Source organism: Lampetra planeri, chromosome 21, assembly GCF_965212315.1.
Source record: "Lampetra planeri chromosome 21, kcLamPlan1.2.h2, whole genome shotgun sequence".
NCBI classification, from domain to species: Eukaryota; Metazoa; Chordata; class Hyperoartia; order Petromyzontiformes; family Petromyzontidae; genus Lampetra; species Lampetra planeri.
In genome coordinates this window covers 11,130,587-11,143,096 of record NC_136127.1, presented here as the reverse complement: position 1 = coordinate 11,143,096, position 12,510 = coordinate 11,130,587, and the positions used below count along the sequence as shown (strand labels likewise).

The window sequence follows — 12,510 nt, the reverse complement described above, 5'->3', positions numbered from 1 at the left end:
CTCACATCTTCTCCCCCTCCCCCCATCATATTCCATCTCATCCATCTTATCCTTCTCCCCCATCCTCCACCATCGCATCTACCAACTCCTCCTTCCACCCCCACCCCCCATTCTTCCCCATCCTCCTCCCCAATCCTGCCCCCCCCCCACCTCTTTCCGCATCCTTCGTTCTGCATCCCCATCCTCCTCGAATCTTCCTCTCATCCTCCATATCATCCGGCAGCATCATCCTCCAAAATCTCCCGACATCCAATTCTCCTCCTCCACCACCAGCAACCTCCATCTCGTCCCCCCTCTTCCTTGTACCATCATCTCCCTTGCCACCCCCCAAATCCTTCCACACCCATCCATCCATCCTCCCTCCCTCCTCCTCACCCATGGGCCCCCTACCCCGCGAGAACGGCGGCCCCGTCCAATGCGCTCGCTCGCCACCCGCTGATGCGTCTCGCGCAGCGCGCGGCACAACGAGACGCACGCGCCGCACGAAAGTCCCCCCACCCACCCACCCACGCCTCCCACCCCCGCGCCCCCAGTATTTAAAGGCCCCACCGCTCCCTCGGCCCCCCAGTCTCGTCCCACTCACCATCGGCACATCGCGCCTTCCGTGAGCGCTCGGCGCAGACTGTCAACCACCACCTTCTCCTCCTCCCTCCGACTCGGCCGTCTTTGTCTCTCCCCCCAAGGCACACTCTAGCCGACCGCCGACGTCAACATGGTAGGGATGGCGAGATGCGACGGCGGATAACGGAAGCGACGATTGTATTGGGTTTTTTGTAAAAAAAATTTTTTTATTTGTGTTAACGTTACGAATTATCGCTGAGGCAGTTGTTGTATTTATACCATGATGATGGTGTGTGTGTCTTAGTGTGCGCGTATGCGTCTTGGCCCTTTTGCTGTTCGCTAACGGGTTGCTCGCGAACGGCACTTGCCCCAACAGCCTACGTCGCCTACACGGGTGATCTTTGTCTTTATCGTTGTGCGCGGAGCGATGGCGCAGTGAATGACGCACTGCGCTACGATCCCGTTGACCCGAGTTCGATTCTCGGCCACAGCCAACATCAGCGAACGAGTGTTATCGTGAACCGGTTCTGGGCCTCCCCTTAGGTCGACTCGGCCTTAAATGGGTTTCGGTGTGAAAACAAAAAAACCCGGCATCACCACCGAGGAGACAAAGGCGGTCGGGGGCATGGTGGCTGACCACATCCACGCGTCGTGGGCCGCGCGGGCCTTTAATAGGTGCTCGCAAAAAGCACAGCGACGACTGTTGGGGCCAGTGAATCACGCGCGCTGTGACCCACGTCTCAGAACACCCTCGTACCGGAGGCGCACGCAAAGTGACGGCCCGGGGGAGTCGCGAATCGATCTCTTTTTGTTGTTGTTAAATATTAAAACAAAACTCTTCTGGACGTAGCACCACGAGCCGCGCAGATCCCCGTTCGATAGAAGCTGCGAGATCCGATCCGAGTCGTCGCTCCGCCCGTCGCGTTGTCAGTGACTCGATGCGCACAGTTCCGAGTCGTCGAGAATTTCCATTGTGTCCAGGGGCTCAGCCCCATCGCCCCCTCCCCTCCATTCATCCTCCCATCATCTCCTCGGGCCCCTCCCAGATTTACATCTCCTGCGTCATTGCTGGGGGGGGGAGGTGTGGGGGTCTGGCTCCCTCACTCCCTCCCACCCCCCTCTCTCACACTCCCCACCCAATCATCCTCCCTCCCTCCCTCTCAATTACGCCCCTCGCTCGCACACTCCCTCCCTCCCTGCGCCCTCCCCTCACTCTCGCACCTCTCTCTCTCGTCCACTCTCTCCCCTCCCCTCCCTCCCATTCTCTCCCCGCTATCTCCTCCCGCTCCCCCGTCAACGCTCTCGCCCCTCCCTTTGTAGTCTCCCCCCCCCTCTCTCTCGTTGCCTGTATCTGTCCCACCCCTCCCACCATCTCCCTCCACACTCCTCCCTCTCTCCCCTTGGCCCGCTGCATCTCCCATTCACTCATCTCCCCGCTCTTTCTGGCTACCAAACCCCTCCCTCCATTCTTGCATCGCCCCCCCTCCCTCTCCAGCCCCATCCCCGACATTGAGCATCTGTTGTGGCACGGATCGGGTTTCCTGTCGAGTAGATCTCAATGGTTCCTCGCCGGCTCCGCAACACAAATCGTAGACCACAAACCTGAGTCGATGCCTGATTGCCTTCGGGATTGAGTGCCTCTTCCACCGCATGCCTGACTGCATCCATGCCTGACTGCTTCGCCGCATGCCTGACTGACTGCATCATCCGTGCGTGCATGCCCGACGCGCTAATCGTTGCACGGAATTAATGCCACCTTCACCGCCTCTGTGATTCACTCGAGAGGCTTTCTAGAACAGAGCTCCCTTCTGGTGGGCGGAGGCCCTTCGGCCAGCAGTGGCGCGAGCGAGCGCTTGCAGGGCTGCGCCTTTAGCTCAACTCACCTCGTGTGACCGACTCTTTGACTGCACAATCGGTTGACTGCACGGCGGCTTACCTGTTCGGCCCGCTGACTGCCCGCCCGCTCGGCTGATTGCCCGATCCAGTGACTGACTTTCCACCCGCCAGTCTGCCTACCTGCCCAGTTACGCGGCTGCTTGATTTCCAGCCTGATTAATTATGCAAATCACTTCGTGACGATGATGCCGCTGCTGCGTTGGCAGCGGTACACAAGCACAACTAATACATTTAAAAAAATCAACGCATTCTCTGTCAATAACACTTTGGCCATATACGGATAAAACAGTGGGCGACGTTTCGGGCAACGGCCCTTCCATTCGCTTTCCGGTGGTGTCATTGACAAATATTGTTGAAGATATATCTACGTGTATACAACATACAGGGTGCTTCAAAACAATGTTAACAAAACAACACCACGAGAAATGTGCCTGGAGACCACCTGGAGAAGATTCCAGGGCACGCGTTGACAACGATGGCGAACAAGTGGAGACTGACTTTTTGAAGCTATTAACATGACATTTGTTACCGTGTTGCAGTGTATTTATTATCCGTTCTTTTTCCGTTAACAACTATAGTCCCATGTAAGTGTTAACATTTTTTTCAGCGCCCTGTATATCCAAACGCCGCTGTAGGATTTGTAACGCGGAGGCGCGAGGGGGATGCACAGGCAATCGATCGTTCGTGGGATGCAGCCAAAGCCGGCGCCATTAACATTGTCCAAGTTCTGCGGTCCTACATTGGGGACGTTTAACCAACTCCATTCATGAATGCCTCATTGATTCACTCCTTTAATATTAATTTATTTGTTGTTGTTGTTGGCGGTGTTATTCCGCTCGTGTAGCCAGGAAGGCCTCACCGATTCGCAACTCTCTTTCAGGAGAGTGCCGCTAAACGTTTGCCAAAGGGGGCCTCCTTGCTGCTGCGTGCGATCCAAATAGAGGAATTTGCAGTGGCGCTTATCAGCAGTGGGAAATACCGGCCACATCGTTACAGGGCTTTAGTTTCTTTTTTAACTATGGCAGGAAACCGGAGAACCCGGAGGAAATCCATTGCGGAAACTTGGATAGAGAGAGAGAGCGAGAGAGAACACGCCAACTCCGCACAGTGTGGCGGTCCGAGTCGGGAGCCGAACCCGGCGGCATGTCGCTGCGAGGCACCAGGGTTACCGCTGCGTCGCCACCCTCTAATCATCACCTTCGTGTCTCTCCTCCCCTCTCCCCCTCCCCTCCTCCCCCCCTCCCCTCTCCCCCTCCCCTCCTCCCCCCTCCCCTCTCCCCCTCCCCTCCTCCCCCCTCCTCTCCCCCCCCTCCTCTCCCCCCCTCCTCTCCCCCCCTCCTCTCCCCCCCTCCTCTCCCCCCCTCCTCTCCCCCCCTCCTCTCCCCCCCTCCTCTCCCCCCCTCCTCTCCCCCCCTCCTCTCCTCCCCCCTCCTCTCCCCCCCTCCTCTCCCCCCCTCCTCTCCCCCCTCCTCTCCCCCCCTCCTCTCCCCCCCTCCTCTCCCCCCCTCCTCTCCCCCCCTCCCCTCCCCCCCTCCTCTCCCCCCCTCCTCTCCCCCCCTCCTCTCCCCCCCTCCTCTCCCCCCCTCCTCTCCCCCCCTCCTCTCCCCCCCTCCCCTCCCCCCCTCCTCTCCCCCCCTCCTCTCCCCCCCTCCTCTCCCCCCCTCCTCTCCCCCCCTCCTCTCCCCCCCTCCTCTCCCCCCCTCCTCTCCCCCCCTCCTCTCCCCCCCTCCTCTCCCCCCCTCCTCTCCCCCCCTCCTCTCCCCCCCTCCTCTCCCCCCCTCCTCTCCCCCCCCTCCTCTCCCCCCCTCCCCTCCCCCCCTCCCCTCCCCCCCTCCTCTCCCCCCCTCCTCTCCCCCCCTCCTCTCCCCCCCTCCTCTCCCCCCCTCCTCTCCCCCCCTCCTCTCCCCCCCTCCTCTCCCCCCCTCCTCTCCCCCCCTCCTCTCCCCCCTCCTCTCCCCCCCTCCTCTCCCCCCCTCCTCTCCCCCCCTCCTCTCCCCCCCTCCTCTCCCCCCCCTCCTCTCCCCCCCCTCCTCTCCCCCCCTCCTCTCCCCCCCTCCTCTCCCCCCCTCCCCTCTCCCCCTCCTCTCCCCCCCTCCTCTCCCCCCCTCCTCTCCCCCCCTCCTCTCCCCCCCTCCTCTCCCCCCCTCCTCTCCCCCCCTCCTCTCCCCCCCTCCTCTCCTCCCCCCTCCTCTCCCCCCCTCCTCTCCCCCCCCTCCTCTCCCCCCCCCCTCCTCTCCCCCCCTCCTCTCCTCCCCCCTCCTCTCCCCCCCTCCTCTCCCCCCCCTCCTCTCCCCCCCTCCTCTCCTCCCCCCTCCTCTCCCCCCCTCCTCTCCCCCCCTCCTCTCCCCCCCCTCCTCTCCTCCCCCCCTCCTCTCCCCCCCTCCTCTCCCCCCCTCCTCTCCCCCCCTCCTCTCCTCCCCCCTCCTCTCCCCCCCTCCTCTCCCCCCCCTCCTCTCCCCCCCCTCCTCTCCCCCCCTCCTCTCCCCCCCTCCTCTCTCCCCCCCTCCCCTCCCCCCCTCCTCTCCCCCCCTCCTCTCCCCCCCTCCTCTCCCCCCCTCCCCTCCCCCCCTCCTCTCCTCCCCCCTCCTCTCCCCCCCTCCTCTCCCCCCCTCCTCTCCCCCCCTCCTCTCCCCCCCTCCTCTCCCCCCTCCTCTCCCCCCCTCCTCTCCCCCCCTCCTCTCCCCCCCTCCTCTCTCCCCCCCCTCCCCTCCCCCCCCTCCTCTCCCCCCCTCCTCTCCCCCCCTCCCCTCCCCCCCTCCTCTCCTCCCCCCTCCTCTCCCCCCCTCCTCTCCCCCCCTCCTCTCCCCCCCTCCTCTCCCCCCCTCCTCTCCCCCCTCCTCTCCCCCCCTCCTCTCCCCCCCTCCTCTCCCCCCCTCCTCTCTCCCCCCCTCCCCTCCCCCCCTCCTCTCCCCCCCCTCCTCTCCTCCCCCTCCTCTCCTCCCCCTCCTCCCCTCTCCCCCTCCCCTCCTCCCCCCTCCTCTCCCCCCCTCCTCTCCCCGCGCAGCGCGAGTGCATCTCCATCCACGTGGGCCAGGCCGGCGTGCAGATCGGCAATGCATGCTGGGAGCTCTACTGCCTGGAGCACGGCATCCAGCCCGACGGGCAGATGCCGAGCGACAAGACCATCGGCGGCGGCGACGACTCCTTCAACACCTTCTTCAGCGAGACGGGCGCTGGCAAGCACGTGCCGCGCGCCGTCTTTGTCGACCTGGAGCCCACGGTGGTCGGTGAGCGGCTAAGCGGCGATCAACCCTTCTCCCCTGTCCCGATGACGCACGTGCACCTACGTGTACGTACGTGTATGTATGTGCCGATGACGTACGTGCCGATGACGTACGTGCCGATGACGTACATGCCGATGACGTACGTGCACCTGCGTGCCGATGACGTACATGCACCTACATTCACGTGCGTGCACGTACGTGCCAACGACATACGTGCACGGACATGCAAGGCATTCCTTTTTCTTTCCGATAACGTTCCGATTACGCGCGCGTGTGCGTCGTCGGAACGGAATAGATTCCGAACGGAATCAGAAGTATAAAGGGCCAATGCGGGGGAGGGCTCGTGGTGGCACAGTTTGGCGCCGGCTATCGTAGAGTGCGGCGGTCGTGTCGCTACGGCTCTCTGCGGTGAGTAACAACGCCGTGAAAAACAACGGCGCTACTACGCCTCTCTAAAGTTAACCTCTCGCGCGTTCAGCGGCGAACGGCACCCCCCACCCCCCCACCTCCTTACCGTGCAACTTGCAGATGTTGCGGAACGGGGGAAAGGGTTGAAAAATAACAAGCCAGACAAGCTGGCAGCGGAGAGACCACGGACCGATGGCACGGGCACCTCGGGGCGAGGAATGGAATGGTTGGTGGTGGTCGCGGATGATGCGATTCACCGACGCTCGGTACAATCCCGGTCGAGTGATGTGCGGTGGGATTTTGTGTTTGTTAAACGGAATTTCTGTCCGGGTTGGTGACCCGGGAAAGGGTTTTCGCACACGGGCACACGGTGGCATCCAGAACACCTCTCTATCGCGGTGGCTACGTACGGCGCGAACGAATATAAACGTACGTACACGCATACGAGTCGCATGCCCCCTGGCCGAGTCTCAAAATATCCAGCGAGAATCTAGGCCCCAGCTCGCGTCTATTTGTTGTTAGACAACTAAACTTGAGTTGGGCTACGTCTCGGCGCGGCTCGCTCACGTCAAGGTGCAGGCGGGACGGCGCGGTGCGGCCGCGTGAGGCTCACGGCCTACCGTTGGTCGTCGAGACGCAACGGAGGCGTCGTCAGACCCGCGCCCGGCCCTGCTTTGGCCACCCCGAGTTAGATTCTGATGCCCTCCTGCCCAGGCCAGCAGCGCGTCGCGTCGTCGCGGTTCTGTTCCGGCTTAGCAAACGGCCGCAGTGCGAAAAAAAAAAAACACGACTTGGAACCCCACGGTGGTTGTTGAGAGGCTAAGCGGCGCGCTGTGGCGGCCAATCAACCCTTTTTCCCGTTCCGATGACGTGCGCACGTACGTGCACGCACGTGGGCGTCGTCAGTTTTTCTTCTGGCTCGGCTCGGGTGCGGCAGTGGAAAAAAAAACGGTGCCAGGTGCAAACCTGTCTCACCCCCTCCCCCCAACCCCCCTTGTCACGCCCCCTCCCCCCCCGCCACCTCTTCTACAGACGAGGTGCGCACGGGAACGTACCGCCAGCTCTTCCACCCCGAGCAGCTGATCACGGGCAAGGAGGACGCCGCCAACAACTACGCGCGCGGCCACTACACCATCGGCAAGGAGATCGTCGACCTGGTGCTCGACCGCATCCGCAAGCTGGTGAGCAGGGGGGGCGTGGGGGGGCATGGGGGGGGGGGCGTGGGGGGGAGGGGGAGTGGAGGAGTCATCACCTCCCAAGTCTCCACCTATTCAAAGCGTTCATTCGGGAGAAGTTGAAAACACAACGCCGACGCGAAATGCGACGATGATATCCCATTCGGCTCAACTGATCGCGCCGGACGACGGCGACGGTGGTGGCGTCTGAAGGCGACGCGGAAACCCCGTAATCGGGGGGGGGGGGTGGGCAGGGGGTGGGGGGGACCTTAGTGGGGGCGTAGGGGGGGGGGGGGACTCTCTCGCTCTCCCAGGCCCTCTCGTTGTGGCCAGCAGCAGCAGCAGCACATTGGCGTCGATAGCTCCCGAACACACCGCTGCGGAGCGCGCAAGGACAGACGAAAAATTACGCCGCAAAATTTCCCGAATTGGGACCGCGCACAGCAGCAGCAGCGGCAGCAGCAGCAGCAGCAGTGGCAGCAGCAGCAGCAGCGGCAGCAGCAGCAGTGGCAGCAGCGGCAGCGGCGGCAGCGGCGGCAGCGGCGGCAGCGGCAGCAGCGGCAGCGGCGGCAGCGGCAGCGGCGGCAGCGGCAGCAGCGGCAGGGGCAGCAGCGGCAGGGGCAGCAGCGGCAGCGGCAGCAGCGGCAGCGGCAGCAGTGGCAGCAGCAGCATCGGCGCCCCCCGCAACGGGAGACGCGGCAGGCGGCGGCGCCCTCCTCCGCGATCGCGGCGATGAGCGTTCTGTCGTCTCGCTCCGACTCGCTGGCCACTCACGCGAGCTGACGACCGACCGCCGGAGAGCAGGCGGGGGCGGAGAGAGAGGAGTGGGGGGGGGCGCAGGGAGAACTGCAGGGATTAGTGTGGGAGTTTGTGGGGGCAGGGGGGGAGATGGGGGATGGGGGGGGGGGCAGCTGGGCAGTGGGTGGGTGGGAGATTGTCCGAATGAGGCAGCCCTCCATTGCCTAAACAATGAAGCCTCCAAATCATCGCCCTTTTCATGGCCATGACCTCGCATTCGGAGCCCCGTTTCACAAGGCCCCACACACAGGCGCCCATTGACAACAGCGCCCCAGTGTAACGAGCGGCTCTCAATCCTTCTTTGGGGGGAGGGGGGGGGGTGAGGGGGCACCAGGGCCTTTGAGGGGGAAGCGCAGGCTGCGGCACGGATACCGTGCAGGATAAATGTCGTACGGCGCGGCGACAGGACAGGACGCACCAACTACCGAGTAACGGAACAAGTGCCTTGCTGACGCCGCGCTAAATGTCGGCGCGTGGAGAACCACCGCAGGACCTGATCAGTCGGCCTCACTGGGTGCAAGAGCCTGCGAACGGACATGGGGAGTGGGCGGGGGCCACCTTTGTATCGAAGGAAACCAGAGCATCTTCTTGGTTCTTTCGGTAAAGTCACGTAGAATGGAAATAATAACATAATAAAAATAAAACATAATAAAATTATTCTCACGACGTTTCGGCCACAACGCAAGCAGCCGTCCTCAGGTGAAGAACAGGTCTGTCGAGAAGACAGCGTCTGAATGACACACCCCAGGCTTGGAGCGTCTATTTAAGCTGGGAGGGAGGAGGAAACCAGAGCAGCTGCAGAAAAACTCCACTCACAATCCCCAGCTTCGCGAAGACCTCGGTGTCATCCTAATGCTCCCTCGCTCGCCGCTCCCTCCTCTCCACCCCCCCTCTCACCTCCCCCCCGCCCCAGGCGGATCAGTGCACGGGGCTGCAGGGCTTCCTGATCTTCCACAGCTTCGGCGGCGGCACGGGCTCGGGCTTCACCTCGCTGCTCATGGAGCGCCTCTCGGTCGACTACGGCAAGAAGTCCAAGCTCGAGTTCTCCATCTACCCGGCCCCCCAGGTGGCCACCCTCCCTGCCCCCCCCCCACGCCCCAACACCAAAGATTTTCCACATAGCCTTAACAGACCGTATGTATGTACTGTACGTTGAACTTCTTTCGCGCCGCCGTACGTAGCCAACCGAGCTAAAGGACAACAAACTAATAAACAAAAGCGATGAAGAAATTAGTTTTCAATGGAGATTTAAAAGTGCATAGCTCCAGTGGCTTTCTAAATTCGGAAGGAAGCACGTTCCAGACGGCCGCAGAAGCGCACTCGTAAGTTTGCGACGTGGTGACCGTCTTTGTGCGATCGTCGTCACGATCGTCGTCGTCGTCGTCATCATTATCAGAGGCGGCCTCCCCAAGCAGTCGCCATTCTCTCACAATCCAACGGTGTAATAACAACATTAAATGATCATTATAATAAGTAATAATCCACCCCTGGTGTCACCGCTCCGTCTCTCCTGGGCTGACGTCCTCTCATCTAGTTTTTGGCCGACGACCGCTGCAGAGTAAAACAAGAACGCATCAGCGACGGCGCCCCCCCCCCCCCGGCACGATCGTGAAAACCGCTCACCGACTCGGCGCGTCGCTCCCCCGGCCCCCACCCCCCCAGGTGTCCACCGCCGTGGTGGAGCCCTACAACTCCATCCTCACCACCCACACGACGCTGGAGCACTCGGACTGCGCCTTCATGGTCGACAACGAGGCCATCTACGACATCTGCCGTCGCAACCTGGACATCGAGCGCCCCACCTACACCAACCTCAACCGCCTCATCGGCCAGATCGTGTCGTCCATCACCGCCTCGCTGCGCTTCGACGGCGCCCTCAACGTCGACCTCACCGAGTTCCAGACCAACCTGGTGCCCTACCCGCGCATCCACTTCCCGCTGGCGACCTACGCGCCCGTCATCTCGGCCGAGAAGGCCTACCACGAGCAGCTGTCCGTCGGCGAGATCACCAACGCCTGCTTCGAGCCCGCCAACCAGATGGTGAAGTGCGACCCGCGGCACGGCAAGTACATGGCCTGCTGCATGCTGTACCGCGGCGACGTCGTGCCCAAGGACGTCAATGCCGCCATCGCCGCCATCAAGACCAAGCGCAGCATCCAGTTCGTCGACTGGTGCCCCACGGGCTTCAAGGTGGGCATCAACTACCAGCCGCCCACCGTGGTGCCGGGCGGGGACCTGGCCAAGGTGCAGCGCGCCGTCTGCATGCTCAGCAACACGACGGCCATCGCCGAGGCCTGGGCTCGCCTGGACCACAAGTTCGACCTCATGTACGCCAAGCGCGCCTTCGTCCACTGGTACGTGCCTTGCCGCCGCTGCCGCCGTTGTTGTTGTTGTTGTGGTATCAGTCGACCGTGTACACAGGTGTAGACAGTGCACCATCACCACCGCAACGAGTTGGCTCCGCGCACACCTGAGCCCGTCGGCTGCGCAACAGAATCGCTCTCTCCTGATCTCGCCCGCTCGTGCACGCACGTCCGTGGGTTGCGGGCAATCCGCTTGCGGGTTATTGTGTTGCGGGCAATCTGGTTGCGGGTTATTGGGTTGCAGGCAATCTGGTTGCGGGTTATTGGGTTGCAGGCAATCTGGTTGCGGGTTATTGGGTTGCAGGCAATCGGGTTGCGGGTTATTGGGTTGCGGGCAATCCGCTTGCGGGTTATTGGGTTGCAGGCAATCTGGTTGCGGGTTATTGGGTTGCGGGCAATCTGGTTGCGGGTTATTGGGTTGCAGGCAATCGGGTTGCGGGTTATTGGGTTGCAGGCAATCGGGTTGCGGGTTATTGGGTTGCGGGCAATCTGGTTGCGGGTTATTGGGTTGCGGGCAATCTGGTTGCGGGTTATTGGGTTGCAGGCAATCTGGTTGCGGGTTATTGGGTTGCAGGCAATCTGGTTGCGGGTTATTGGGTTGCGGGCAATCTGGTTGCGGGTTATTGGGTTGCAGGCAATCTGGTTGCGGGTTATTGGGTTGCGGGCAATCCGGTTGCGGGTTATTGGGTTGCGGGCAATCTGGTTGCGGGTTATTGGGTTGCGGGCAATCTGGTTGCGGGTTATTGGGTTGCAGGCAATCTGGTTGCGGGTTATTGGGTTGCGGGCAATCTGCTTGCGGGTTATTGGGTTGCGGGCAATCCGGTTGCGGGTTATTGGGTTGCGGGCAATCCGGTTGCGGGTTATTGGGTTGCGGGCAATCTGGTTGCGGGTTATTGGGTTGCGGGCAATCTGGTTGCGGGTTATTGGGTTGCGGGCAATCCGGTTGCGGGTTATTGGGTTGCGGGCAATCTGCTTGCGGGTTATTGGGTTGCGGGCAATCTGGTTGCGGGTTATTGGGTTGCGGGCAATCCAGTTGCGGGTTATTGGGTTGCGGGCAATCCGGTTGCGGGTTATTGGGTTGCAGGCAATCTGGTTGCGGGTTATTGGGTTGCGGGCAATCTGGTTGCGGGTTATTGGGTTGCGGGCAATCTGCTTGCGGGTTATTGGGTTGCGGGCAATCTGCTTGCGGGTTATTGGGTTGCGGGCAATCCGGTTGCGGGTTATTGGGTTGCGGGCAATCTGCTTGCGGGTTATTGGGTTGCGGGCAATCTGGTTGCGGGTTATTGGGTTGCGGGCAATCCGGTTGCGGGTTATTGGGTTGCGGGCAATCCGGTTGCATGCGAGATCTGGAGAGCGGTTGGGCCCCGCTGTGACGGTGGCGTGAGTCCCACCGCTGACGGACGAAGACGGTGTGGGTTGGGGTTTCTAATGCCGTGCCTGGTGATGCTGCCGCATGGTAAAGATAATGACGACGATGATGACGACGCTGCTACTAACGACGATGATGACACTGATGCTGCCGAGAGATCATTGCGCCGATGCTATGACTGATGCTGCTGTTGGTCATCATGTGACGGCGATGATGACAATGACGACGATCTTACCGCCACCACTGATTTTGGCGGTCGCGCCGATGATGCTGATGGTGTTGACGACGATGACGATGCCGATGATGACGTTGACGATGCCGACGATGACGTTGACGATGACGCCGACAACGATACCGATGACGATGCCGCCGATGACGATGCCGACGATGACAACGATACCGATGACCTTGACGATGCCGACGATGCCGTTGACGACTCTGTTGCCCGCAGGTACGTGGGCGAGGGCATGGAGGAGGGCGAGTTCTCGGAGGCCCGCGAGGATCTGGCCGCGCTGGAGAAGGACTACGAGGAGGTGGGCGTGGACTCGGTGGAGGGAGAGGGCGAGGAGGAGGGGGAGGAGTTCTGAGTCCACCTCGCCGCACAATGGCCGCCTCGCATGCCGTCGACGCAGTTTGCTCTGTAGACGAATCTGGTGATGAGAGTTTCGCGAGAGTCAAATAAAAGTTCTAATAAAGGAGCATCTTAAATCAGCAAA

General features: G+C 61.8%; 1 protein-coding gene across 1 annotated transcript; it reads left to right on the top strand.

Moving 5' to 3' along the window:
* Positions 1 to 564: 564 nt before the first annotated feature.
* On the top strand, positions 565 to 12,510 carry LOC144724673 (tubulin alpha-1A chain-like). Its single transcript, XM_078603978.1, has 6 exons — positions 565 to 715; positions 5,462 to 5,684; positions 7,122 to 7,270; positions 8,976 to 9,128; positions 9,725 to 10,416; positions 12,246 to 12,510. Exons 1-6 carry the CDS (start codon positions 713 to 715, stop codon positions 12,379 to 12,381), a joined length of 1,356 nt encoding a protein of 451 aa, XP_078460104.1. The 5' UTR covers positions 565 to 712; the 3' UTR covers positions 12,382 to 12,510.